The sequence below is a fragment of the Taurulus bubalis genome (genome assembly GCF_910589615.1).
Source record: "Taurulus bubalis genome assembly, chromosome: 4".
Classification (NCBI taxonomy): Eukaryota; Metazoa; Chordata; class Actinopteri; order Perciformes; family Cottidae; genus Taurulus; species Taurulus bubalis.
The window spans coordinates 10,625,808-10,653,278 of NC_136592.1; the positions used below are offsets into that span (position 1 = coordinate 10,625,808).

Here is a 27,471-nt window from a genome sequence, read left to right on the forward strand (position 1 = left end):
AAAAAAATACTAAATGTTGGAGACCATGCTGGCAGAGACGGATCAAACTCTTGAGACCTATATAGTGTTGAAACATGATAGCATGTGCAACACTTTTTACTTCCTGATTTGAACGTCTTCCAGGCTCTTTTACTCACGAGATATGATGTGATATGATATGATATGATTTCAAATAATCTATTTACTCGTTTTTGTCAAAACAGTTTAATAACAAAACAAAATGTTTGATGAATAGTTTAATAATAATTTAAAATATATAGATATATATATACACACACACATGTATATAGTCTCTGCTTGCATTCCTCTGTTTTCATGTGTTTTTATGTCCCATCTTTAATCCTTAATGATGTTGTGTAAATGTAATTTATCGGGCTGAACACCCACGTGCCCTCCTCTTTGTTTACTTTTTCTTTACGTCTCTATGCTTCTATTGGTAACTGCGTGTTTAACGTCACATTGCTATGAATTGTGGGTATTTCCCTTGGATAAAGTCGGCATCTAATGCTGACTTACGGAAAGGGTTCATCAAGGGCTCAAAGAAAGCCCTCAAACACCCAACTATTTGACAGTGGGACAGCCCTGAACCCTCACGGACTCAGCGGAGTGCGCCTCAAAGTCTGTGAGGGTGGAGATTGAGATTGGGCCAAATACTACTTCTTTAGGGAAAGTACAAGGGGTTATTGGGGTTTATAATAAATCTTAGATAAATAAATCAAGAAGTTGTCACCGATGCACTATTAAAAGCTGCAGCCCTTACTTGGCCTATCCTTGGCTATTAAAATTAGTATCTATAAGAACTGAATACAAATGCAGTCAATATTAAACTAGCAGATGGCATGACTTCATAATTGCACAACAAAATGTCCTGCAAGTCAGTAAAGGATAAAGTCCTCGCTGACATTCAGAGGCATAAAACATAAAATTAGGACATGATGGGTGCCCATTAGAGGTTAGAGAACAATTATCTACTTTAACTGATCATAATTATGTACAAGTCTCTTTCATTGCACAGTCCAAGGGTGTCCACAGACGACATCATCCGTGATGAATCCACCTCATGGCATCTTGCAACTATTCTTTTTTCACTCTATTACATAGAAACAACTTAAATATTTAATTCTTATACACATTCAGGGAAACATTCAGCTGGCAGGCTGTCTTGTCTGTTATACATTCACTCTGGTTTCTGGATAATGTGGCACTTGATTTTATGCAACAGATAAATATGACAAACTGAAGCACGACCATCAATTTAAGTTGTAAAAATGGTCCCTGTTGTAGTCCAGCCATTTGTTTCTGGTAGCCGGAGAAACTTCTTCCGTAAAAAGCTGTTCGAACATTTGTACCATTTATCTTACTCGATACATCTGAGCTAAATTCACAGGGATAAAAACTGTTTTTCCATTTGATCATAATTATAAATATTCTGCTGACAGACATGGCTAATGAAAACAAACTTAACTTAGATGTGTTCTTGTCCATGTATTAAAAGACCTGGCTGTCGACCAATTTGAGAGTGTCTTGCTTGGCGGCCCTTTTGGCAACTACATTTACCTCCAAAGGGTGTTTAATAAATGCTCAGTCAGAATATATCTTGCTGTCTGTAAAAACGATGAGCATTGTGAATGATGGAGCGGTCCGGAAGGTTTTGTTTGTCCCTTTCCCAAAAGGCTTATCTGTCCAAAATCAAACAATTCCACCCACCAATTGAATTTCTTATAACCTAAAATGTTTGTGAGAATAGAAAATAACTCTAGCAAGAATGATTCATAGAAACGAAAGCTTTAGTGGCCAACTGATCAAAGTCAATTGGCTGCAAAGTGCCTGAATGACATTGCAGCTCATCTTGCTGATCTTGTGGTTCTTCGTGAAAGTGCATCAGTAGAATTCAGTAGATATACAGATGATATCAGTTCAAATGTCTTCCTCTCATTTGGTTCGCAATTTCAATAGGAACATGGCTGAGGCAACTAAAAATAAAGCTACTGTGCTTTACATGCAAACAGTATATACAGACTAAAATGGATTGTGGCCAAAGTCACAGAAGTGCACCGCCTTCACAAATAGCTGTCCTTCGAAAAAAATGGGAGATGGAACCGTCTTTAGCTTCGTTCAGATCAGAGTAAGAGACGGCTCTATTTTTCTAAATGAGACGCAGTGACTCAGAGACACACTTCAAGACATACAATAGAAACATGACGACAGGAGGCCGGAGCAGTTGACACAAGCACGTGTGCTATGGCCGATCTGACCAGAGTCTTGTGATCAACAATCCCGTCTATCACAAGCTTCTCACAGCAGGGTGACTGTCGGCTAAAGGACAGCGTTTTGACTGAATATCACCGAAACATATTGGCTTATAATAGTGAACAACCTCATCTCATGCATGTACAATGCATTTATTTTCTCCATCACACGTGAAGACTATTTTCTGCCTGGTCTCAAAGACATTTTGCTTTGTGAGGACAATCTGTTGTATCTGCGTATTTACTTGACTGAAATAAAACGTTCTCTTGGAATGATTATGTACACCTATGATATGACAAAAAAAAGGTATGTATTTGCCTGCATATACTGCATTAAAACCAGGCTGTGTACAACCCTAATACTTTTCCATTAATTCAGATTCAGATTCAACTTTATTGTCATTGCACATAGTACTGTGACAGCGAAATGTAGTTTGCATCTGTCCAGAGGCTGTGTGCTCTCCGGAGGCAGCGCTTGAGATGGATGGTCAGAATGGCAGGGAGTGGAGTACCGGTGATGCGTTGGGCGGTTTTCACAACCCTCTGCAGAGCTTTCCGGTGTGAGAGCAGTTGCCGAACAGTTATATATATTTGCTTTTGCTGCCCTCTGCAGTTGGAAAAAATGTCTGCCGTCATATTGCCCTTGTCTGGATGTATGTGCATCTTGAGCATTTGCTTGTAAAACACAAAATACAAACATGATGCTCATCAAAACAATCTTCTACAGCACCACTTGTGATCCAAAACTCCACAGGGCTCCTTCAGATGTAGATGCATGAACACTTTGTTTGTGATTTATCTTTCAAGATTAAGAGAAGAAAAGTAAATTGGGTGAGTGTGATCTTTTGTTTTAACTTTATGTCAAAGACGTTTATGCATTGTGTTGCAAAGATATTTACTAAAATGAGCATGCTGAGCAGCGAGCTCCAGTCCGTCCTGTCTTGTAATAGTTCTGTTCCTACAGAGGCAACGTGCGTCACTGAAGCCTCCAGTCTGTCCTCAGTCCAACATGAGAGGATGAAGAGGCTGCCCGTAATCCAATAATCTTAATATCAAAGAGTACAGAGGGTTGTGGCACAAACACACAGAAAGGCAGCTCCTAGTTCTTTGGAGCAGGTGGCGAGACATTACAATGCAATCAGAACTTTAAACTGGTGGTGTGTTACATAGTTAAGAGAAGCTCATGTTTGAGTACTTTCACCACAATGATGAAGAAAACATTGTAATACTACAGTGCTAACAGTAATCGAAGATGTTTGGCACCAGGTGTCTGTCAAGGCACAACAGTGTCTACGCTTTGCCGACAAATAAATAGGATAGCAGAAATAATTGTCTCGGGCAGCTCCATGAAGCTGGGCCTGACTGTGGAGATGAGCCCCAATGTTTTCAATAAACAGTTCACGAGTTGGGAGAGGATGTTGCAGATTCTCAGCTGCTGTCCACCTAAGCGGCACAGAGAGAGAAAACAAAAAAACCTAGCAACACTTCAACTTGATGAGAAGATAAGAAATCCCTTCACGACAAACTTTCACTTACTTTTCAAAACTTTAACCATCCTAATCACAAACTCCTCTTGACCATCAGTTCATACCTTGAAGCGCATACTGCAAGTGGTTGGAGTGCCTTTTGTTTATCTGTTTGATGAGTTCTGGGTGTGTGGCCATCAGGTAGGAGCTGGCTGGTTGGCTGAACTCAAACTCAAAGCAACGTCACAGCTCTGGCATGTGAAAAGCCTGCTTCCAGCCCCGGCACACCTGAAGAAAATCTCAATTTAGATTAAAGTGGTCCGACTCTCTCAAACACATTCTGTGTAGCTGGTTTAGTGCTCGTGATTTGATCAGCGTGGCTGACTCGTGCGGCCCCGTTCCGAGTGCTCAACACTGAGTGAAGCAGAGACAGATTGGCTGATACATCAATTAATTCATATCAATTTTAAAATAAAACACATCATTACACTTCAGTTTAAATTATTAACTTCATTGGAGTAGCCCATAACATTTGACTATACCATTTATTATTCGTGTCTATATTTAAAAAGTGCTACTCCCTTGAAATAAAACCGCATATTTATATTTCTGTAGATTTTCTTTTTCCAAAGCATTTATCAGTAATACAGTTAAGTTAAAAATATGAATGTAAATTTGTAGAAAAGTTAGTCTAGAGACCTGTTTAGTTATTCAAAGGGTGATAGACAATTAAAGTACATTCAACCTCCAGAAGAATAAAAAAATGTCACACAGCAAAACAACCTGCTAGTATGAAATTCCTTGAGGACACACTGCTTCGCTATGTATTTTACACTGTATCAGATTTGAAATGAACCATATTTCCCACAAAAGGGCTTGTGGACAAAAATACTTTTTGAACCTCGAGCCAAGCTGACAAAAATATGATTCACAGGAGAAAACAGAAACCATTAATAAGACAAGCCTTCATCCTGACTCAAATGTCAAGAGTAAAAGAGTTGTTGGAGGGAATAAAACACTAGGTATGAGTGTATGTGTGTTTAACCCCCCTGGTGTATTGTCAAGAGACCAACTGACTAGTTTAAACCTGTGGTAAGTGTTTTGCTTGAGGGAGCCACTTGAAGGCAGCCGTTAAGAAACGGTGTCTGTCTGATGAATGATAATAGTAAAGACATTACTACCAACCATTCTGAATATCATGTATGTTTCATGACACCACTGGCTCGATTTCTTTGTTGAATTTGGTGAAGTCAACTTGTCACTTGTACTCAGCGTTCGATAATAATATGGGACAGAGTATTGCAACTAACTAAAGCAGCAAGATTTCTTAACAAAGCATGTGTAATATTTGACTTTCCACACAAATATACAGACAGAAAAGTCACGAGGTTCGTCATGAGAATCTGCCTCCACGACCTGCTTCACAACAAAGTTGTTCTGAGTCACCTGAGAGTATGAAATGAAGTAAAGACGTAACCAAAACATCGTGAAACAACAACACAACAAGTAAGGTTACTGCTTCCTGTGCAGACGGATGGCTGATGGCTCATTATGGGAACCTGAGAAGCGTAAGCCCGATCCAGCAGAGGCAGGTACTGCAAGATGTGGAGCAGGACCTCTTGACGCAGACAGCCCCAGCAGGTTCCCTCCTCCTCTGCTTGCGGGACGTTTAAGAGTCTCCTGAGACCCACAGCTGGTGCCACCTCCATGGAGTAAAGTAAATTCAGAAGGTAGGGCCCGGTTAACTTAAAGAAAACTCTTGACTAGCAGTATATTTATGCAGGACCTGACATGTTTGGCAGACTGAATATCATCGCATTCATCCAACAACTAACAAATAACCTTAAATCCTTGTCTCGTAGGTTGATGCATGCCGACATATTGGATGTGCACATATTGCACATCTTGAATGTGTATTTTTGAAACGATACAGTACATGACTGTAGAGCTGGAACTATTTTCATTCTCAGTTGGTTTATTAATTGTCTATCAATTTATTTGTCAGTCCATGAAATATTCAAAATAATAAAAAATAAAAAAGGAAATTCCCAATGACATTAAAGAGAGTGAAGTGGCAAATCCTTGCATTTGTGAAGCTGTAATCAAGAATGTAATTTGTTTTGATAAATGACTGCATGACACATCGGTCTAATCAGTAAATCAGTAAAGCACTAAGCTGTTGTCACATGAAAACCTACCCTCTTCATCGACGAAGGGTAGTTTCCAGTCTGTATTCATACTGAGCACTTATAAATCATAATATCATTTTTATTTCATATACCGCAATACAATTCAAGTTGCCCACTCCAACCTTTAAAAGCAATATCCGTATTGATTCAGCGTATCTGATATTTGTCTAATAATCAATTTAACACTGATGCTGATAAATCCCTGCATGTTTATTTGAGAATACCCGTTGCAAATGAGGTTTGATTTCCCATTTGCCATGCAAGTAAGAATGTCACCAAAATGTTTGTCACCTCCTGACTCTCTAGCGTAACTACTGCAAAAAAGAAAATATATATTTAATTTCCACAGAACAGGGTGATAGCCACTTCCTATTGTACCATATACCTCCCAGTCAATCCGCCTTTTAAAACATCTGAAAAACTGTTTGCTTTCTCCATTGTATTGGCGTATTGCTACCCTTTATGGTATATTACATCAGCAAATGAAGAGCATAGTGTTCCCACACCTTTTATCTGACAGACGTTCCCTGTCTTGAAGAGAAATGTGTTTTTATGGACCAACATGTTCGGTGATTCAACGTGTAGACCTGGTAGGCAGCTGGTAAGATGTTTGCTGCCCTAAAAACATATAAAGGACTGCTGTACATAAGTGATCAATAACTCTACAGAGTACAACATCCAAGGTTATGTGTAACTTCTCGTCCTTCAGTACACAGGGCCACACAGGACACTGACCAAATGTTGACACTGCTGATTCAGCGTGACATTCATTGTTCATGTCAATGTCTGATCAGTAGTGTTCTCTATGCTCTTACAGCATATAGCTAAACTAAACAATGAGGCTTTAATTATTCCCTCATGACATTAAATACATGTTTAAATGTAAATATGTTTCCATTTTTCCCACCTCAATGAACCTCTTTGGCTGGTCCAGTGATGTAAAACACAGTCCAAGAGGCAGAGCAGTGTAAACAATCAGCTGTTTTGACACTTCGACACTTTCAAATATTGTAGCCTTATGCTGCAAAACGCTTTTGGTGTGAACGCAGCATTAGGACACACAGAAATGTGTCGCAGGTCGGAATAATACCTGGGACTATAGGTTAATACTCGTCCGACAAGCATTTCACGATTTACTCTTCAAAAGGAAGTTCATTGGACCTTATTGGGCAGCTATCTGTCGTCATCTGCTCTGACAGGATGCTGTCGCTGCACTGGTTTTGGCTGGCCCTTGTGCTGTATCTGATGAGCCACAGAGAGGTGGAGGCTCAGTTTCCACGTGCCTGTACAACACCAGAGGCTTTAAACACCCGGACGTGTTGCCTCTTCATTGGCTCTGTTTGTGGGTTTAGTTCAGGGAGAGGAATCTGTTTAGAAGCTCGGCATAAATACTCACCAAGACCCCTGGACTACAGGGTGGACTGGCCTCACTACTTCTATGATGCAGCTTGTAATTGCTCAGGAGACTATGATGGTTTTGATTGTAGTCAGTGCCTCCCGGGCTGGAGAGGACCCCAATGTAAGCAACGGCACGACATTGAGAGGAAAGAGATAACAGATATGACTGATTCTGAGACGGAGACCTTCTTCTCGAGCCTGCACAAGGCGAAACAGAGCCACAGCAGCCGCTATATGATCCTTAGAAGCAATGACACAAGAGTGGAGGGAAACTATGTTTTCCACAACACATATGCATGTGTGGATGCATTACTACTCAGCTAAGAGATATGAGGGCTATGACACCAATTCTGCACACAAGGGCCCTGCTTTTGTCTTCTGGCACCAAGTGTTTCTAGCGAAATCAGGGAGCTCACTGGGAACCAAGAGTTCTACATTCCATACTGGGACTGGTCCAGAACCGACCACTGCAACATCTGCACCAACCAGTACTTCGGGGGAGTTGGCAAAAACGGCCAGATAGACAGTGCTTCCCTTTTCTCCAACTGGACGGTGAGATATCGCTATTGTTCATGTCCTGTGTTTGACTCGGGTGGTTAACGCAGCTAATGACCCATCTCAGTTTTGTTGACAAGTAGGAACTGTAATTATTAGTCCAATGCTTAATTAAAGAAATTTTCACCTTTTCAAAAGTCTATTTAAAACCAGTGCCTGTGTGGAATGTAGCTCAGTACATTAACACTTTTAATTAATACCCTTCCGGTCTGGGGAAAAGCTTGTATCTCAAGATGTTTTATGTTTGTGATAAACTGAAGGTTCCTTTATGTTATGAGAAAATGGTCCTCCCCCTTAAGCTAAAAAGCTTTTTGGACATCTAAAAAATGCATCATCACAAAGCAGAAAACAGGATTTTTCTGAGCTCATGAAAAGTTGACTTTTCCGAGGTACATGGTTCTCACAGGACAGCGACTTGTAGTACTTTCACATTGTGGTGTTAGTACTTTTACATAAGTTCAAGATCTAAAATTGTCTTCTGTCCAAGTTGATTGGCTGCTGTAATTGTTTCTTCATCCCTTATTGGCTACGAAATATTCCACAAAAGACGTGATGGGGACAAAATCCTTGCTCAGCGTAAAAATTCATTACAAAGTTCCACTGAAGGTTACCTGAGACCAAAATATGTTTCAGCGTGTTTGTTTAAAGACAAAGACAAAAAGAATGTGAACCTATCCTTTGATCCTGAACAACAAATATACAATGGGTGTCCACCTTGTTCTGTGCTCAACATCACGCTGCATTTCGTTCAATTCATTTACTTTATATACTAAGAATGATTAATGTAGGATTGTTACATTATTCTCTGTTGTGTGAATTGTTATCAGGCTTTTCGACAATTGGTATCAGGACCACCGTAATGCTAACTACCCTGACGCCGAAGACATGAATCCAGCCCAGAGAGCGAAGTCCTTCATGGCCCCTTTCTTCCCTCTACGCACCAACGACTACTCCTGGGCCAAGCCCATCGCGGAACTGGGTTACAAATAAAAGATGCACAGCGCCCATCGCCCCGGAGCAGGGAGCAGAGCAGGAAGACATGCTGCAGGTACACAGTTGATTGTACAATCAATGTAGGAGCAATTGATAACTCATGCCTGTATGTTACATGGTGCTGGAGATGAAAACACATCCTTCATTATTAGGGTTTCAAGAGGAATCTGCAGCCAGATGGGTCCAGTGGCAGTGGCCTGTTCTGGGTGTACTCAGTATTGCATTGCTCTGTGTTAGTGTTGGGGCAGCTACTAAATGCAAAAGTAAGAATTATTAATAATTTGAGAAGGATTGTGATGACTGTACCCATTACGGTTTGTGTATTTGTCAAATTACATTATCTCTATTCAGTCTCTAATCCTAGAAAGTACGGCAAAATCATCAAGATACAAGTCATTTCATATCTTAAATTAAGAGATATATCAAAAAATAGCATATTAGGTCATTTAATAAAAATAAAAAAACTATATGAAATAACCTAATGTTTTTTTATAATCTTGTGAATCAAATACTTGATAAATTAAAAGTACTGTGTATTTTCTCATTTAATTGAAAACTTCACTTGAATTGTGTTTCACGGTATAGCGATATATGATAATAATGTTTCCATTGAAAGATGATGACTTACCATATTCAATCATCACCCAGCACTATATGGGCCACCAACCAAAGACCGCTAATTTATTTCAGCAAAGCTTCAGATTTAGGTTTGGTGTTGTATAATGTAGGATTCATATATAAATTCATATATGGATTTATTGTATTCATTATCCAGAAATTACACTGTTGGCAGTTTTATTTAATATTAGGGTTGTCCTTAATGATGAATGATCAAATATAAAAGTTTATTATAAAAAAAACAGAGCATGTACATTGGATAAATTAATTGTATTTCACTGCTGATAATACAGCTCTTTTCCATGGGAAACAGCATGAATGCATTTCATAAGGCAGAAGTAAAATCTCAATAAATTAGCAGAACCTATTTCATCAAAACACACATCTTCTCTATCAAACATGAGACATGGAGAACATGAGAATGGCTAAGAGCACATCATTCATTCATGAAGCACGTACTGCAGTTCATAAAATAACAGAGCCCATTTCATTGTGTGTCCTCGTCATCGCTTCATTTTTAAGTCTAACGTGTGTATAGATTTCAGTCTTTCCACCTTACTCTTGTATTGTACAATTTGTCATTTTCCTTCTTTATAAAAAGGAACATTACACGATTTAATATCAAAACTTATTCAGACGGTTGCTTGAATATCAAAGTGTCAGTTGTTCAGCTGTGGTTGATGCCACTCAGTGGGAAATCATTACGATCATAGGGCCGCACAGTGGCGATGTCGAGTTTAAATCCCATGGTAGAGGAGATCAAATTTGGGAATATTTCGAGGATCTATGGGACTCTGGACAATCATCTTCCCACGCATGGCCCCTCTGTATATGACCTCGATCAGGTCCATGAAATCTTGTTTGGTCTTGAAGCTGCCGACAAACTTGGTGTGATCTGGAGAGCTGAGAGAGAAAATTAGGTCAGTCAGACTCTTCTTTTATTACAGCGTGTGCATCTGTTGTACAAATGCAAAACCAGCTTCTCCAGTGGGGTGTGGACTGTTGGAAAGAGGGCAATGTGATGGCCGTTTCCCAAAACTACAGAACATTAAACTCCAACTTTTTTGGTAATGTTTTAAGGGAAAGCGCTAAAAAGGGTTTGGGCTATCTTTTAAGTATATCAATTGAATATTGTAGGGTTTTGCACCGTTTGTGGGGCAAAACAAGACATTTGAAGATGTCAATGGGCTCTGCAGACTGGGATGATTACTAGACAATAATAGAACCACAATCTGCATTTTAATGCATCGTCATTTTCCGCCCTTTTGATAAACTGGATCAGACGATCACAACCTCAGCCACGTTAACCTCCATTCACTCACCCATAATCCACCTTCATGTGCTGTCCGTTGAAAAAGAAAACAATGGAGGGGATGTAGCTGATGTCGAAGTATCGTGTGTAGATGGGAGATTTATCCACATCGACGATGTAGATGGACGCCATGTTGCTCAAGTCGTGGGCAGTTTTTGACAGCTGGAGGGACAGAAACGGTACACATTTGCAAAAGCTAAATAGTCGCGGTACTCAGACTGAGCAGCCATTAGATTATTTGCATTAAAGATCCTACTTACAATCTCATCGAGGTGCAGACAAACCGAGTCTTCGTCTCTCCCAAACCTCAACACCAAGACTTTCTCTGCTACACCTTTAATGACCTCATCTATGTCTTTCTTGTAAGCTAATTTTGGCAAAAACAGACTCATCTTGGAGGCTAAAAGAAAGTTAGCTTCCCTTATTGTGCGAAGACGAGGAACTTACGTCATAAATGCTGGACGCCACCGTGAAAACAAATCCGACTGGAAACCACGTGACACTGTCAGTAGTGTAAACATGATTTTTAAAATGTATATTGACCTGTCGTGGAGAATTAAAGGCATCAGTAGTGAGCAGTAGGGTCATTATGTTGGTTGACATGACGTGTTATTGTCAGTCAACGTCAGTGAGAGAAATATTTAGAGCCACACACTCGATGTTGTTTCACTACGACACGTTATAGTGTGACACCGTTTGAACAACGTGACCTTCTCTTGATTTTGGACAAGCGTGAACGTCGCGAGCACAGGTGGACGAAACTACATGTAAGACTCGAGATGCAGACGATACATTTTGTTCCGTTTAAATTCTCACAGACAGAGTGACAGTCCAGCAGTCTATATTTCCTCGTTTTTGTACTTTGGTACTTCGCTGCAGTTTCATATATTGCATCGCGATGCTACGACTCTTCACTTCCCAGGGTGTGTGTGAACTCTGGAGAGGCGGCCTCTGTTTGGCGCCCTGTGTCACCAAGAGGCCATGTGCTTCTCTCTTAGTCCGCAGCGCAGGTCGTCACCGGCCACACGTTTCTGCTGGTCACTTCCGGACTGGGATCCCGGTGTGGAAAGATGCCCTCCAGCCAAAAAGAGAAAATCCCGAGGAAATGCAGACACTAGATTTGGACAAATGGAAATCTGTGATGAGAGCCCGAGTAGCATCAGAAGAGAGGCCACAACGGGATGAGGAAAAGGAAGCAAGCGATGATGATGATGATGATAACCTCAAAGAACCAGGTGGTGATTCAAAGGGCAGTTCTTCCCTCGAGGCCACACGCGATCTGGTTACAATGTGGCGGCAAGCTGGGAAGCTTGTACCCCAAGAGATGAGCGATGAAGAGGTCCAGACGCTGGCCGAGCTCACCACCAAGTCCGCCAGGAAGAAGTACCTGAAGTACCTGGCCATTAAGGAGGGCCACAAAAGGGCCCGTAAAGAGAAGCAGCAGCAAAGGAAGACAGCGAGGGATGCCTCGCTGGAGCAGAGGAGAATACGAGACTGCGATGCGAAGGACGAGAGGGGATCGGAACTTAAAAACACGTTAATCCTCCAGTTCTGGGGGCGCTCCCTGGACAAGCTCTTGGCCTGGAGGAGCGCCCAGGCCATGCTGTTCGGTCAGCCACTGGTGCTTGACATGAGCTACGAGTCAAACATGGCCAGGCGGGAGTTGGAGAACACCGTGTCCCAGCTGATGGAGGTGGAAGGGTGGAATCGGCGTGCCGCCGAGCCTTACCACCTGCACTTTTGCAACCTGCAGGCGGACGGAGCCTACAGGAGCGAGCTGGTCAAGCGTTACGGTGCCGAGGCCTGGGACCGCCTGTTGGTCACCAGCACTGACCAGCAGCATGTGGATCGGTTCCCCCGGGAACAGCTTGTGTACCTCACTGCGGACTCCCCCAACGTTCTCCGCAAGTATGACCACTCCAAGGTCTACATCATTGGAGCACTGGTGGACCGGTCGATCCAGTCAGGCCTGTCGCTGGCCAATGCAAAGCGTCTGAATCTCGCCACGGCCCGTTTACCACTGGACGAGTTCCTCCACTGGGAGATGGGAGCCAAAAATCTGACTCTGGACCAGATGATCCGCATCATGCTCACTCTCAAGGAGACGGGGAAATGGGAGGAGGCGTTAAAGTTCGTGCCCAAGAGGAAGTATGACGGCTTCCACAAACACACGCAGAAAGAGACGGCCAACAACGGAGGCAGGGGAGTCTCAAACCACGGGCACAGACAGGATGGCGACAGGCTGCTTAGATCGGGAGAAAGAAACAGTGAGAGGACTTTTAAAAATGAGGGCCAAAGTCTTCCCAGATCCCCTAAAGAGTCTGGGTTCAGTGAGAGAGGCAGAGTGGCTAGACCGGCCGGTGACAGGGAAAACCAACCGGCGGCAACCAGAGTACGGACGTCATTTAAGAGCAACATAGAGGGAAGAAAAGGTGCAGGCAAAAGCAAGCTGTGGAGGGATGATGAGTAAAGTCAACAAATGTTAACTTGGTACAATAAGGACATACAGTCTGTTCACAAGTGGTGTTTGAGGAAATGTCAAAACCTGAGACAAGCGGGGATTAAAGTGTTGTAATAGATAATCACTGGCTGCTTTGTTTTGAGTTCCAATGCAAGGTTATAAACAAGAAAAGAACGAGACATTACAAGTAGAAACTACTTTGGTATTTATTTCAGTCTGACATGGAAAACAAAAGATGTATAAATATTTTGATGGTGTGCTTTCACTGTAAAATACAGCGTAAACATCATTTCACACTTCTCCATGCAGATCAAATAAGCAAAAAATATTATACAGCTTTGTTTGAAACAAAGTTGACTCATTTTTTAAATATAAATTACACGAAAAAAAACATCACCCAAAATGACATGATTCAAGAAAAAAAAAATCTAAAGTTCAACTCTTTGCAAATAACCAGATTTGTCAATTGTGTACAATAAATCTATTGTGGTACCGTCAAAACCGCATCCAAGATATTAAGTGTATACGACGACGCTTTCGGAACATGCGTTATACAAAATGCATCAATACAGTGTTTCTGAAACACCGTCGTACTGAGATATCTGGGCGACCTCCGCCGTACGAGAGGCATCACGACTGTTCAATCAGCTCATCATCGGTTTGTTAACTTCCTGCAGGGACGGGCTGCCACATCACGCCTGAGGCTCATTATCTTGTTAAAGGATTATATATAGAAAACTTAGTCTGATGTTCAAGTATGAATAAGCAGACACCCTAACTGTCTGTTCACCATGTAAAACTGACCCAACATTTTGACCTTGCATCCCAGAAATAAATAGCCCTTCCCATAGTTTAAACCAGGCTGCAATGACTCATGTCACAATCCCTGAACAAAGCACTCCATTTTCGTCTTTCTTTTTCAAGTTAAAGAGAAAAATAAACAGGAGGTTGATACAATTTTAAAAACATAATCTGCAATTGTGGAATTCCAACAGTCGCTGTGTGGCACAGAGGACTCTTACTGAGACAGAAGCTGTCTGCTTGGAGCAGCCAAGTCACTTGACACACAGCGGCAATAATCTCCAGAGTACACTGCAGTTCGGATATTGGCCATTTGAAATAACCTCTGATGCTGCATCAGCGTTGGATTGGTGAGTTTGCTGCCCTTTGACCCCGCTACAGCACCAGGATGTCTCCCGTGCAGCGCTCGCAGCAGTTAAAAGTGATGTTTTCGTAGCGGGTATACGGGTGAAACCTGCCGATGCTCTTCTTACTGCTGAGGAAGCTCGAGGGGGCGGAGTCGCTGAGCGGAGAGTCTGCCTTGATTTCCAAACAGGAAATTGGGTCTAAAATCTTCAGCACCTAAGACAGAACACAGACAACAAATCTGTGATGCTTTGGACTTTGACAAATTGTTATAAAATGGTCAGATTTCCACAAGGGTATGGCGTTGTTCGTACCTTCTCAGCCATCTTCTCAGCCGGAGTGCTGCAGAGCAGGTCAGCTGTTGCAGTGCTGCTCTTCACCACCACGTTGCTGATGCTGCTGCTGCTGCTGCTGCTTCCCAGCAGGTGAGAGTTGATGGCATCTGCTAGCTTGTGATTGGCTGCTGCCAGCTCTCCTGTGCTAAGAGGCTGTGCACTGGGGTAGTATGTCTGCTGCCTGCCCCACTGCAGAGAAACCAGGAGCTGCTCCAGAGATCTGATGACGGGTAAAACAAAAGAAACATACAAACTTAAGTATCAGTGGCTAAGCTGTGAACTTGAACTATTTGTACTCAAGATTTGCTATGTTTGAGTCGGCACAGCGATCTCAATAAGCAGATACTTTTTATATAAATGTTCTATAAATGGTCAATTTCTTAATGCAGTCGTCTCCAAGTTAACTAGGCTGTGGTAAAGGTGCAAAATGAAGGGTCCAAGTTATTGTCGTATCAAATCTTTATTTGTTTTAATACTTTTGAATTCAGTAAAATGAAATAATTTCATGTGACATGTTTCAAAATAAAAGTATATCATTCTAGCCTACATGGACTTAAAAAAACAACAACCTCTACTACTCATGTACTGTCTGCAATCTTGTAAATGCAAATTAAGCTGATGGAACAGAAATCATAAATGTTTACTTTATGAGGCATAATACTACTACAAAGCTGTGTACTTGTTTGCTTCAAGTGATGATAACCTATTAAAATATAAATGGGTCTGTATACAGCAAATAGAGATACATCTTGTATGTATTTGACACACATTTCAATAGCTTTTTTTTTTTTTTCTTTCAACAAATACACCAGGTTGTGGACATCAAGAGGAGAATGCTTATTGTCTTAAGATAAACAATAAAAGGAAATTACATTAAGTGGAGCAATGTTTTCCTGCAGTTCGTCCTTGCACATTTCATTTTTGTGTCCCATATTTTCCTCAGCAGGATTTTTAAATTGCAAGCCAGTATAACGAACCATTCCCATAATTTAGTAATAATGAATATACTGCGCGTTACCTGTGAGTGAGCACCATGTCGCTGGAGAACTCTTCTCTCTCCAACAGCAGGTCTTGAATGGCTCCTTGTGCCTCTCTGGTCTGTCTCTGCAGAGCAGCTCTTGCATTCGTCAACTCCTCTGCCATGACCCTGCACAGACAACACGGATGTTGTGTTTATTCAGCGCGACAATGTTAATTGTCATCTATTATTGTTCCTCATAGAAGAATGTCCCTGACATATGCTCGCAGGATGAGAGGAACATTTTCTATTTGTCATTTCTAATTTAATTTATGTCAAACCTGCTGGCCAGGAACTTGCTCCTCCAAACGTCACACTGGATACTCATCCGCTCCAGCTGCTCTGCGGTGTGTGACAGACTCCGGCTGAGAGCCTCATTCTCCAGAATCAGATGGTTCTTCTCCCGCGACAGACGCTCAAAGTGGTACTGAAGGTCATCGCCCACCGATGCCACCAGCAGCTTTTTGAGCTCACGATTTACCTGGCACACGAAAAAGAAAAGAAAAAATCTTATCACAGCCGAAGAAATTTATTTTTCCTTTACATTCACTTAACAATACAGTGGCCTCATCGTAAGAGAAATGAGGAGCATGGTTACATTGTAAGAAATATGCAGAATTATAAACGGTCAAGAAACATTAAATGTGCTGATGTTACCGACCCCTGTACTGTTCCACATATCTATACTTCCTGCATGTTTTTGAAATGTGTAAACAGCATTGAACCTGTCTGTGCAAAGCCCCACACATCACATATCTAAACAGAATGCATCTGCTGTATTTGGGGCCTTACCTCTGTCTGCACACGGAGCTGATTTGACAGGCCTTCCTTGTCCTGCAGCAGCCTGCGTTCAGAGTTCTGCAGCTTCTCCAGCTGTCCTCTCCAGTCCTCCACCAGAGGCAGCGGGGCACTGCCCGGCCCGTCCGCTTGGTGCCCAGCCTCCCCTTTGCCCTCGGCAGGTCCTGTGCGGGTACACCGGCTAATAGCAGAGCGGGGGACGATGATCCTCACAGCCTCCACCTCGGTGCAGGCCTCTCGACTCACCTTGCCTAGGTGGAGCACCCCGAGGGGCTGTGGAGCCGCAGGGGAAGCAGGCCGAGTGGATTTGGGGCTACGTTTAGGGCTCGCCACATTCAGGAAGGGAACTGCCGGCGGACCTGGTGGTAGTGTGTCTGTGTTTGTCTCCAGAATGGCGGCAGGCGGTTTTTCAGTTTCCATGCCATCGCCAGCCCCTCGGATAGGCGCAATGGCAGAGCCTGGACAAAAGGAAATAAAGCCAGGTTCACACTTTGCACTTAAATGTCTTGCAAATTAAATGAAATGAAATGACGTTTGATTTGCCCAATGCCAAACAACACGGACAAAGACTTGAAGTGGCCAAATAGATGCCAAGGGTGTAGCCACACACCCTCTCTAGCAGCATGTGGGGCTGGGTAATGGAATCCAACTAATTGGGTCTATTGTGTCAAGTACTGCAAACCGGTCAGACTCGAATTGAAACTGTTCCAAGTTTACACCACCTCCTCCAGGCAACACAGCTGCTTGTGTTTGGTCCAAATTAAAAACACTGGAGATTAGACATCGGAGGCAATTGGCTTTTACCATGCAAAGCTGGGAAGCGGGAAACTAGTTCCCTGCATGTAAGAAACGAACATAAGTCAAATTGTCTGTATTGTGGCTGCAAAACAGCAGACGGAATGGAAACACGGGGACTACTAAAGGTCTAAAACAACAAGCAGCCTCTCATGACCCAGACAAGGCCGACGTGTCAGCACGCTGATGAAACGTAAATACGGAGATAATCAAAACATATGGCGTTTACCTCTCACAGTAGCAGTCATGGTGTCCGCCGAGGAGGGAGCCTGTAGTTCAGGTGACTCGTCGTCCTGTGAGAGTTAACGAAAGAGAAAAGGGAGATTCGTTGTTCATATCTGGAGCATTCGGTATTCGCGACGGCGAGCAAAGGAGGCCAAAAAGGTCAAAATGTCAGGGTTCACAGCCGAGGTACCGACAACATCACACGATAACAGTAGCTAAGTTAGCTGGCAGCTAACTAACTATCCTACTTCGGCTGAGCGGTTAGCTGGAAGTATAACAATCCCGAGTTAAAGTAGCATTACACGCTGTGACGATGGAGGCTTGCTACACAGAACGTCACACTTCCAACAGCTATTTGGGGGGACTCAGACAAATTGTTAGACAACATACCGGGTAACAATGGATCCAACCTCCTCGATTGATTCGTGTAAACAGCAGCAAGCTGTTGAGTTTGTCACCGGACACAGTTGGCCTCTGACGGGGAAAACGTGATTTTTTTACCCTGGGTTTTGTGTTTCAGGCAACACTTCCGGCCAAGGAATGCCTCCTCTTTTTTGCAAACTAAAGCTGTGCACGCTCCTTACCCAAAGATCGTTAGCTAAACATTCACCCTGGCCATGTCTGACAGCATCTACGATATGGACACGTTGTCGAAGCAACAGTAGCGTGACGCAATAGAGCCTGACAGACTAAATCCAGGAAGTAAATACCGAAATGAATTAACGGTCCGTCTTCGTCCACTCAACACAAAACCGATCCCGAGTCCGTTACTGTGTTGCTTTACATGTAGGGATGGGTATCGTTTGGGTTTTTTCCGATACCGGTGCTAAACCGATACTTTTAAAACGATACCGGTGCCTAAACGGTGCCTGAACCGATACTTTTTTTATTGCCAAGGCAATTTTTTTCTTCAAATTGAACAATATTATTAACTGTTTTTAGTATACTATAGATATACATAAATAAGTACATACAAAACACACTTCAAACTACAGCTTCAAACCTTTTAACTTAACGTGGCCTGATGGGACTGGTGCAACAGAACTCAGAAACTGTTGGATTCTACAAACTGCTGCTTTACTGGACTACACGTCATCATTCATATCAACTGGAGAGATTTGTTCCATCAAGCCGAGGACGGACGTACAAAAGCTCGTGCTCGTGTCTCCAGCGATCTCTGTGTGCGCGCGCTGTGTGTGTGTGAGCGCTGGAAGCCCCGCCCCCTCGAACCCCGCTCTGCGTGCAGGCAGACAGAGAGCAGAGCAGCGAGTGTGCTCTGATCCGCGCTATTTTAATAATCGTTTTTAGCGTGCGGGGACCTTGCTACCTTTTTAGTATCTATTAGGGATGGGCGGATGAAGCCTCGTGAAGCATTGAGGCTTTCTTCCTATTTGTACCGAAAATGATTCGAAGCTTTGGGGCTTCACTTTGAAGAAAAACAGCGACATCTGGTGGCCGACTGGAGTCAAAGCAGCCCTTTAACAGTGTGACCAAAGCACTAGAACACCTCAATGTTTCAATCTCACATCTCTGCAGTAAAAGTCAATGAAAGCTGCGTGTTCATTCACGGATTTGAAGTTATATACAACCATTATCGATGTTGCTTTTGTTGTTTTTTACATTGTAATAAAACTAAATGCAGGTCAATAATATGAAACGACGGGTTCATGATGGGATTCGAACCTCTCCACACAGAACGGAAAAGTTTATTCTGCATGTATGTAACCCACTATAATATGGACACATTTACAATTGAGTAGATTTCTTCATATTTTCATCGCTCTAACCTTTTATGCCAACAGAGTTATAAATAGTATTTGTTCTTTATAGCTCATTTTAATGAGGTAAGATTTCATAGAAGTGGCATTGGAACGTGCTTATGAACTCACAATTATCGGTATCTCCTCTCTCAAACCCCACATTGTTGATTGACACTGAGGCATCTTATGAAGCAGAGTTTGGTGCCAAAACGTTCAAGCTGTCAAACGCGTCAAACCGATGAAACGCTTCGTGAAGCACTAATGACGTCCGAAGCTTCGGACGTCATCAGTCACGTGACAGTTGTCATTTGATACAAGCTCCGACACTTTGCGCCGACACACAGCGGTTCAGTAGACTAACACAAGCTTCGGAGCTCTGGTATTGTTTGCCCATCTCTAGTATCTATATACCGTGCAACTTTACAGAGTAGTGTAAAAAAAAAAAAAAAAAGTATTTAAATCGGCTCAGGCACCGGAAGGAAGCACCGAAATCTGCGTTGCTTTTCGGTCCAGTAGGTACCGGACGTGTTGGAACCGGTGCCCAACCCTATTTACATGGATACTTATCATTGACAAATATACAGCAACTAACTGTTCAACTTATTACAGATCAGAAAAAGGATGCTGCCCGAAGCTGGTGGTGTCACAGCAAAATATGACCCAAAGTAAATAATGCGGAACCTTTGTGCGTAGTCAATCATTTCTCTACGGACAAAAAATAGCGTCACAACTAAACGTGCCGCTGCAGTATAGTTTCTGCTTTATTCATTCTCACTGTAATGTCGGAGTTGACTCAATAAATTGCTCAGACTAGTCATGCACAGGTAAACCTGTCGTGTTTCAGTTTGTTATATTTACATTGTTTCGCGTGCGTTTTGGCCTCTACCGCTAGTGATCATGGGAGTGCATGGACTCTGGAGGCTGCTGGAGAGTACGGGCAAACCAGTCAACCCCGAGACTCTGGAGGGGAAGATCCTGGCCGTTGGTATCCTCTTGACTTTGGCTTTGATCTGTTCGTCTGCCTTTCTCTACGTCTGTCATTGCTAACCTTAACCAGACCCCTCCAGACATCAGCATCTGGCTGAACCAGGCGGTGAAGGGCGTGCGGGACCGCGACGGCAACAGCGTCCAGAACGCGCACCTGCTCACTCTCTTCCACCGCGTCTGTAAGCTGCTCTTCTTCCGCATCAGGCCGATCTTCGTGTTTGACGGGGACGCGCCGCTGCTGAAGAGACAGACGCTGGTAAGTCCATCGCTTGCGGAAAAAAAGAAGAAGCAAAAAATCCCGTGTTGAGAATTCTTTGGATATTTCTTTCCAAAATTCACGTGATTCCCACGCATTGCGTTCTGTGTGGCTCTCCTCTCCTGCAGGCTGTGAGGAGGCAGAGGAAGGAGGAGTTGAACCGGGAGTCCAAACAGACCAACGAGAAACTCCTGAAGACATTCCTGAAGAGACAGGCTATCAAAGCTGCACTCGGGGACCGCAGGTGAGGGATGGGGGCAGTGTGCAGGTGGAGGGTTGGCCAAGAAATAAAGAACATGTTTCTCTCCACCTACACAATTAACTGTATATTCTCTTTGTAGAGTCATTTACATTTCATTTAAGTGTTTCTTCCCCCTCTACCACAGTAAGGATCCTCTGCCCAGCCTCTCCACTGTGAGGAGAGATGAGATTGACGACATATATGTTCTACCAGCCCTGCCCACTGCAGAGGAGAAGGCCAAAAGCAGGTCTGGGACGGTCACTACTCTCTAGTCATTGTTCCACTTCAGTCAAAATTTCTACAATCCACTCCACAGCGTTGCATCCATCCACAGTTGAACGGGCTGGAAAGCTTCTCGTCTTCACATATGTTAGATGGGAGAGTTGAGTTTTTTTTTATACAGCTATTTCACCTATAATACTGGTACTTTAATCATTTTAATGTGTTTTTATTTATTCAGTTCAGAGGAGGAAGAGAGAGAGTTGGACGAGACAGATGAGGGTTATCACATGTATCAGGTAAAGTTATAACGTGCACAGAAGAGAAACATTGAATAGCACCACCACCAAATGATAGAGCTTCAAATAGTTTGTTCGAGCGAATATTGATGGTATTTTGTTGTTGTAGCAATGTTTAAATATTACTTGGTTGTTGCTGAATCCTGTTCTCGTCCTGGCTTTGTTCGAATAAAGTGTCTTTGCTGAGTGAAGTCATAGTGTCTTGATTGTTTCATAGAATTATACAATGTATCTTCCGAAAATATTTAGCGTCTCATCCAAAGAAAGTCCTCACATAATTCCTGTGTTCTTATGTTGGCTGTGTCTCAGGGAGAAATGTATGAAAACCCCAACTCAGTGGATATCAACTCAGAGGAGTTTTCCAGCCTGCCTCCTGAAATGAAACACGAGATACTCAAAGACATGAAAGAGTTTTCCAAAAGACGCAGGACCATGTACCACAAACCCCCAGAGGTACTGTTGATGTATTCACACACACACACACACACACACACACACACACACACACACACACACACACGCACTTACCCATCTCCTGCTCTTCAACACAGACTCCTCTTCCTCTTAGCTTTCAGGAGATTTTTCCCAGTACCAGTTGGCCGGCCTGCTGCAGAGGAACCAGCTGAACCAGCGTCTGAAGGGTGTGGAGAAGGAGATGACTCAGCGGAGCGCCGGCAGCGCTCCACAGCTCTGCCAACAGGACGGGGACGAGCAGAGTCACAACGTAGAGTCACGCCGGCTGGTTTCAGAGGACAATTCCCACTATATCCTTATTAAAGGTGAGGGAGGCTATGATTGAATTCAGTTTATTTTTAAGAGAAAGTTTTCCTGTTTCTAGAACAAAAAAGAAGAGTTTCCAAAATAGTTACTGCTCATAATTGCTTTATTACACAGTTTCACGTTGATTTATAACAGTGGTTCTCAAACTGTGGGGCACGCCCCTCTAGTGGGGTGCGGAGGTATTACAGGTGTGGCGCAAGGAGTGGGGAGGGATGTTGATTTGATGTCTTCTCTTTTTTATAATCCTTTATTAATCACACAGTGGGGCAATTATTCTCTGCATTTGACCCGTCCTTAGTAATTAAGGAGCAGTGTGCTGCTGAGAAGCGCCCGGGAAGCAACTGGGGTTTCAGTGTCTTGCTCAAGGACACTTTGACATGCGAACTATGGGGAGACCAGGGATCGAACCAGCTAACTTGTGGTTTCAGGACGACCACTCTTTTTGTTGGGGCGGTGGGGCATGAACATTTTTCTTTCTCCAAAGTGGGGCGGGATAAAAAAAAAGTTTAAGAACCACTGATTTATAGTAAAGTAATTCAGTATGATAGATGACTCATCTCAACCGTATTTTGAACCTTTGTGAGAAGATTTGTTGCCATATTTAAATCTATTTTTGTCTGGAGCCAACGATCTGTGGAATGGGTCTATAACAGCAAAGACTGTATGATTTAAATCCAAAAGTGCAACCTTGTTTTCGTTTTCACATTTGAAACTACACTGCTTTTCCTACGCAGGCTCCAAAAAGAGTGAAGCTGCCCCTGAGAGCCAACCGGCAGCTGCGGCCTGGTCCGGGAGCTCCCTGGCAGGCGGCACCAGACGAGACAGACCCGAGCCCCTGTGGCGTCCTGCCTGTGAGGGAAAGGCAGAAGTGGCAGGTCCCTCCTCAGAAGACTCCAAACCCTCGGTGTCAAAACCGACTCGGGGAGACGCATCACCACCCTCTCCTCGGACACTTAAGGCGATCCGGGCTGCAATGAACGACAGCTCCGAGGAGGAGACGCTGGATCTGGAAAAGAAGGATGGCAGCGTGTCCCCGCGTACCCTGCTGGCCATCCAACAAGCTCTCGCTGAGGAGGAAGACAGCTCACCCACCAAAATGCAGACCAATATTCCACGTCTTGTGCCACAAGTGGTCATCAGCAGCTCAGAGGAAGAGAGAGAACCTGATGGTGTGAACTATCTGCCGAATGAAAAATCTGATTTTAAGGGAAACCCTGCAGTCCAAAGTTTCCACGGGGAAGATGGTTTGTTCGCTAGTAGTTCCGAAGATGAGACAGAGGCCACGGTTGGTCGTAGGAATGAAGCAATTCGCTCTGTGGCGCCGCAAAAACTTCACGGGTCAGAAACGGAGACAAAGAAAAGAGAGTTGACGGAGGACATGAGGCTAGGAAGTAGAGGACAGACGGAGAAACAAGAAGAGCTGTTCACTAAGACAAACGCTGCTGCTGCTTTCAATCAAAACACATTATTCACCAATCTCTCTGCTCAGCTACGTGGGGAGACTGAAATGCATCCTGGGCCATTGAAGCAGAGGAGTAACGAGGTGATCGAAGCTCTGGAGGAGAGGAACGGTGACGATGTGAAGTCGGAGGGCAGTGAGAAGAGCGAGTCAGGAGGTACAGTAAAAGGAAATGGGAAAGATCACACTTATTCATAACTTCTTAAACCTGCCGACGGTAACAAAAGGGCTTCTTTTGTGTTTTCCCAGATAGTTTCATCGAGGTGTCGGACGAAGAATTTATAGAGGAGGGCGCAGAGGATTCACTTATAATGGTTGGGAAGAAAGGAACTCCCGGTGAGGTCCGTAGAGATGAGAACAAGCAGGAAGGAAAACCAGAAGAAGGTTTGATAAAGGCTCCCAGCAGTCCATCTGCTGATTCTGTAGAGGAGGAGGAGGATGAAGAAGATGAAGAAAAAGAAGAAAAAAAGAGACAGACTGAGGAGAAGGAGTCAAAGGAGGGAACAGAGACAGAATCCAGCTCAACTCCAGCGGTAAATGAATGGGAACACTTTGACATGGTAAGCATTCCGGGATGGTTGAGACACACAAGATTTGAACTTCAATGCTAATAACTGTTTTAAAGGGAAATGAAGAATTCTGTGACCTCAGGAGTCGAGTGATTCTACTTTGACTTGTGCTGCAGGAGGAGCTGGAGGCTCTGGAGAGCTCTCTGCAGGTGGAGCAGAGCAGCCTGAGGGAGCTGAAACAGCAGCAGGAGAGGATGGCGAACACAGTCACTGGGCAGATGCACCTGGAGAGCCAGGTGAACCCAAGACACCGTGAAATCACATTAGAATGTTGTCTGGTTTAGGGAAAATGTCTATAACTCTTATTTGTGCAGATCAAGACAAACCATCAATCTTAAGAGGTGGTGTCTTGTTTGTTTGGGGATGGGGGTTTGAGAGTAATGGCTATTTCCCTCTTTGATCCCAGGAGCTGCTGCGGCTGTTCGGTGTGCCGTTCCTGGTGGCGCCGATGGAGGCCGAGGCTCAGTGTGCGGCACTCGACCGCGCTGACCACACAAACGGGACCATCACGGACGACTCCGACGTGTGGCTGTTTGGAGGGAGACACGTCTACAGGAACTTCTTCAGCCAGAACAAATATGTTGAACACTACCAGTTCAGTGACATGCAGAACCAGCTGGGTCAGTGCTCCCTGTCACATGCCCCTGTCAAGTATGAAGTCATGTTTCACAATTAATTTCGACCCCCGGCTCTGCTAGTCCATGTCAATGTGTCCTTTGGCAAGACACTTAACCCCACAATTCCTGTAGATGTACCTACGGCGTATGAATGTGTGTTAATGTTAGTTAGTCCTGATGGGCAGGTGGAACCTTAGCCCCTCCCATCAGTGTATGATTGAGTGAATGATGACCAGGAGTGTTAAAGTCAGAAAACTAGAAAAGTTTCATTTGGTCTTAGTTTTGGGGGAAACCCAGCCAACTTTCAGTCAAAGCAGGTCACGCCTTAATATCTTGTTCTAATTCTAAAAACAAACACAGACAAATATGACATTGGATTATTTTTAGAACACAATATATGTATAATATATTGTAATATATATTCGTATGACTTTTATATCTGTCCGTATACGACTGGTTTATTCACTCTCACTTGTATGGGAGTGCGACTGCAGATGGTGCTGTTCTCCTGTTTTGTGGCCTGCTGAGATGGAAGAACAAGGTGTTGAAACTGTGCTTGGTAACAAATTACCTGCGCTGCTAATCCGCTGAGCTTCTATTGGTTTTCAGAGACAGCACTTGTGTTTTGATGGGCTGTCAGCAAACTGAGCAGAGAGCAAGTTTGACTTCTCTTCCCCCATCTTTTTTGTGTGTGTCTCCAATCCAACCTCTGTCTCAGGTCTGGACAGGACTAAACTGATCAACCTGGCTTACCTCCTGGGAAGTGACTACACAGAGGGCGTGCCAGGGGTCGGACATGTGACTGGCATGGAGATACTCAATGAGTTCCCAGGGTCCGGCCTGGAGCCACTCACACAGTTCAGGTGTGTGTTTCAGGGTTTGAGTTAACCGGTCCAGGTTATTCAAAAGTCAGTGGATTTTTAAAGTAAGTGTCAATAAAGGTTTTTGATCTTATCATTTTTGCGGGTTGAGTGTGCAGTCACTCCCACAAAGTATCCACTTGTTGACGCCACCTTTTTTTTTTTTTTTTTCTCCCCTCTTTTTCACAAATTTGAATCTTTCACACTTAATTCCTCCAGTCTCTCACTACAGTGACGGTCAAATACAGGCAAAATAAACTAATTGTTAAAGCCCATGTATTAATCCATTCAGAGTTTTAAATGAGTGTTAATATTTGCCTGTGTGTATGAACTGAAGTAGATAAAAAAAATTATAATGTTTACGTTTATTTGCCTGGTTATTGTTTCTTTTCTCTAGTGAATGGTGGTCAGAGGTTCAGGAGAAAAAGCGTCTGGTGGCCGATCCTCGGGATACGAAGATCAAGAAGAAATTGAGAGACCTAAAACTGTATCCTGGGTTCCCGAACCCTGCGGTGGCTCAGGCTTACCTGCAACCTGCCGTGGACCAGTCGGACAACCTCTTCAGCTGGGGGCGGCCACAACTCGACATGATCAAAGAATATCCTTTCTATATATTTGTGCGTGTATGCATATTCATGATAGTGTTACGTTTCCTGAACCAGGCCTTTACATTCTGTCTGGGTCGATTCGGCTGGAGCAGTCGGAGGACAGAGGAGACTCTTCAGCCTGTGATCAAGCAGCTCAGCACCCAGCAGGTATGCAGGTGCACCCGAGGGATACTTTTGCAGTGAAATGCCAGCTAATTACTCCACCCATCCAAAATAAATTTAAGGAGAATATATATATATCCACATGTTTGCGTCAAGGAGGAGCCAAATGGGATTTTAGATTTGCGTGATGCAATTGAGCCTTCAGTCCAGTGAGCACACCTAAGATGTCTCTTGAATGTCTCCAGTTTGATTGTGTACATTTTAAAAAGCCACTAACGGAGGAAATAAAACCCCGCTCATCTTAAATCATGTACACTTCATCTCTCACTGTTTTGGTTTAGACCCAGCTGCGGATCGACTCGTTCTTCCGCATGGAGCAACAGGAAAAGCAGGCGATTCGCAGCCAGCGACTACGCAGAGCCGTCACCTGCTTGAAGAGGAAGGAGAGAAAAGGAGGAGAGGAGGATGAGGAAGAGGAGGACGGTGACAAGGATAGGCCATCCCCATCCAAAACTAAGAAAGGAAAGGTGGCAAGCAAGAGTCCGAAGAAAGGAGGAAGAGGAGGAGAGAGAGAAGAGGAGAGGTCTGTGGCAGGAGGAGGGTTTCTGGGGTCGGAGGTGATTGTTGAATCTCCTCCTCCACCTCTGAAGGATGTGAGCAGCACCAGCCAGGAGTCTGTCTCGGTGAAGGCCGCCCCCCGGTCTCCTAAGACTGTACCTCAGCGGGTCAGGAGGAGCAGCAGCAGCTCTAGTGAAGGCAGCGACGGTGGCAGGGAAGTTGCTATGGTTACAGCCCGATCCGTCTTCGACGGCAGCCGACGAAGCCGTGGAGCGAAAAGCACACGAGGGAGAGGAAGCACGAGAGGAAGAGGAAGGGGGAAGAAGGTGTGACTGGACTTTAAAAAAAAACAAAAAAACAGCTGTGTTGTGAAACATGCCCACACTCCCAAATAATGTCTGTGATATTATGTTTGATATTTATAAAGGAAATGGGGAAATTAATCATGTAATGAATTTAGCTTTTTCTGCATTATCAAATATGTACTTTTTACTATTGTACTATCTTGTACTGTTGACGTGACTGAAAATACATTTTTCATGTTTCGAGGTTTATATGATCTGTAAGGAGGAGAATATTTTTGCATTAAATCTTTGAC

At 43.6% G+C, this 27,471-nt stretch overlaps 4 protein-coding genes across 7 annotated transcripts; 2 read left to right on the top strand and 2 right to left on the bottom strand.

Annotated features, from left to right (window-relative positions):
* Positions 1–9,719: 9,719 nt before the first annotated feature.
* txnl4b (thioredoxin-like 4B) lies at positions 9,720–11,172 on the bottom strand (the record flags this gene model as incomplete). Its single annotated transcript, XM_079217509.1, has 3 exons — positions 9,720–10,371; positions 10,791–10,942; positions 11,041–11,172. The coding sequence occupies 3 exons, from the start codon at positions 11,170–11,172 to the stop codon at positions 10,206–10,208; spliced, it is 450 nt and encodes a 149-aa protein (XP_079073635.1). The 3' UTR covers positions 9,720–10,205.
* A 506-nt stretch (positions 11,173–11,678) lies between these two features.
* trmt10c (tRNA methyltransferase 10C, mitochondrial RNase P subunit) lies at positions 11,679–13,333 on the top strand (the record flags this gene model as incomplete). The annotated part of the gene is made up of 1 exon (XM_079217505.1): positions 11,679–13,333. The coding sequence occupies one exon, from the start codon at positions 11,679–11,681 to the stop codon at positions 13,248–13,250; it is 1,572 nt and encodes a 523-aa protein (XP_079073631.1). The 3' UTR covers positions 13,251–13,333.
* Positions 13,334–13,448: 115 nt separating this feature from the next.
* blzf1 (basic leucine zipper nuclear factor 1) lies at positions 13,449–21,898 on the bottom strand. 3 transcript variants are annotated; one of them, XM_079217163.1, is made up of 7 exons: positions 21,849–21,898; positions 17,563–17,626; positions 16,533–16,996; positions 16,022–16,221; positions 15,741–15,869; positions 14,702–14,942; positions 13,449–14,603 (listed from the first exon to the last, which is right to left on the bottom strand). In XM_079217163.1, the coding sequence occupies exons 2-7, from the start codon at positions 17,579–17,581 to the stop codon at positions 14,418–14,420; spliced, it is 1,239 nt and encodes a 412-aa protein (XP_079073289.1). In that variant the 5' UTR covers positions 17,582–17,626; positions 21,849–21,898; the 3' UTR covers positions 13,449–14,417. The 3 variants fall into 3 exon arrangements, with proteins under 3 accessions (XP_079073289.1, XP_079073290.1, XP_079073291.1); XM_079217164.1 differs by lacking the exon at positions 21,849–21,898 and adding an exon at positions 20,460–20,495; XM_079217165.1 differs by lacking the exon at positions 21,849–21,898 and adding an exon at positions 17,949–18,040.
* Positions 20,216–27,438, top strand: ercc5 (excision repair cross-complementation group 5; the record flags this gene model as incomplete). Of its 2 annotated transcripts, XM_079217162.1 has the most annotated exons (14): positions 20,216–20,303; positions 20,386–20,561; positions 20,690–20,805; positions 20,948–21,049; positions 21,263–21,320; positions 21,630–21,773; positions 21,889–22,099; positions 22,835–23,716; positions 23,809–24,119; positions 24,245–24,364; positions 24,535–24,748; positions 25,464–25,608; positions 26,003–26,360; positions 26,657–27,438. In XM_079217162.1, 14 exons carry the CDS (start codon positions 20,216–20,218, stop codon positions 27,203–27,205), a joined length of 3,474 nt encoding a protein of 1,157 aa, XP_079073288.1. In that variant the 3' UTR covers positions 27,206–27,438. The 2 variants fall into 2 exon arrangements, with proteins under 2 accessions (XP_079073288.1, XP_079073287.1); XM_079217161.1 differs by lacking the exons at positions 20,216–20,303; positions 20,386–20,561; positions 20,690–20,805; positions 20,948–21,049 and having other exon boundaries at positions 21,119–21,320; positions 26,003–26,203; positions 26,276–26,360.
* Positions 27,439–27,471: the final 33 nt, after the last annotated feature.